The 672-nt window shown below is 47.3% G+C and overlaps 1 protein-coding gene across 1 annotated transcript; it reads right to left on the bottom strand.

Annotated features, from left to right (window-relative positions):
* Positions 1 to 255: 255 nt before the first annotated feature.
* SARC_18014 (hypothetical protein) lies at positions 256 to 444 on the bottom strand (the record flags this gene model as incomplete). Its single annotated transcript, XM_014287900.1, has 1 exon — positions 256 to 444. A coding segment is annotated over one exon (189 nt), but the record flags the coding sequence as incomplete, so codon positions are not given.
* Between the last annotated feature and the right edge of the window lie 228 nt (positions 445 to 672).

Raw genomic sequence — 672 nt, 5'->3', positions numbered from 1 at the left:
GTGTGTGTGTGTGTATTTATATATACTGGTACTAGCGGCACACAAGGTTTAAAGAAGCGTGTGTCAATGCACGACCGCTTCTATGTCTACTTACAACAACCGCCCCCTTCCGCCCACCTGCACCTGAGTACCACAACTCCCTTCACAGCCCCACCTGTGCTGATTCCGCACAAAGTGCACCATGTCTACCTACCACAACCGCTTCCTTCCGCCCACCTACACTCAAATAACACAACTCCACACACACAGCCCCACCTGTGTTGGTTCCTCACAAAGTCCACACAACAGTCCTTGACTTTGTTCTTGATGGCGTCGTAGAGTGTGTCCTTGTATGCCTCTAGCCATGGCACACGCATCCCCCTACCACCGCCACTGCCCTCTGCCTCGCCCGTTTGTCTGAGCTGATGGTCTGGCCTGGGAGTGGGTGATACGGGGTGAATCGAGCTGTATGGGGGGGGTGGGGTTGAAGCGGCAGTGTTGAGTGTATAGAGAATGTATATGTGTTTGAATGCATGTACGCACACATGCATACATACATACGTATACATATATGAATATATATTGATATATATATATATATATATATATATATATATATATATATATATATGTGTTGTGTGTGTGTGTGTGTGTGTGTGTGTGTGTGTGTGTGTGTGTGTGTGTCGTGTGTGT

Source organism: Sphaeroforma arctica (assembly GCF_001186125.1).
Source record: "Sphaeroforma arctica JP610 unplaced genomic scaffold supercont1.13220, whole genome shotgun sequence".
NCBI classification, from domain to species: Eukaryota; class Ichthyosporea; order Ichthyophonida; genus Sphaeroforma; species Sphaeroforma arctica.
The sequence above is the reverse complement of the archived record's forward strand: the minus strand, read 5'-3'. Positions and strand labels throughout refer to the sequence as shown.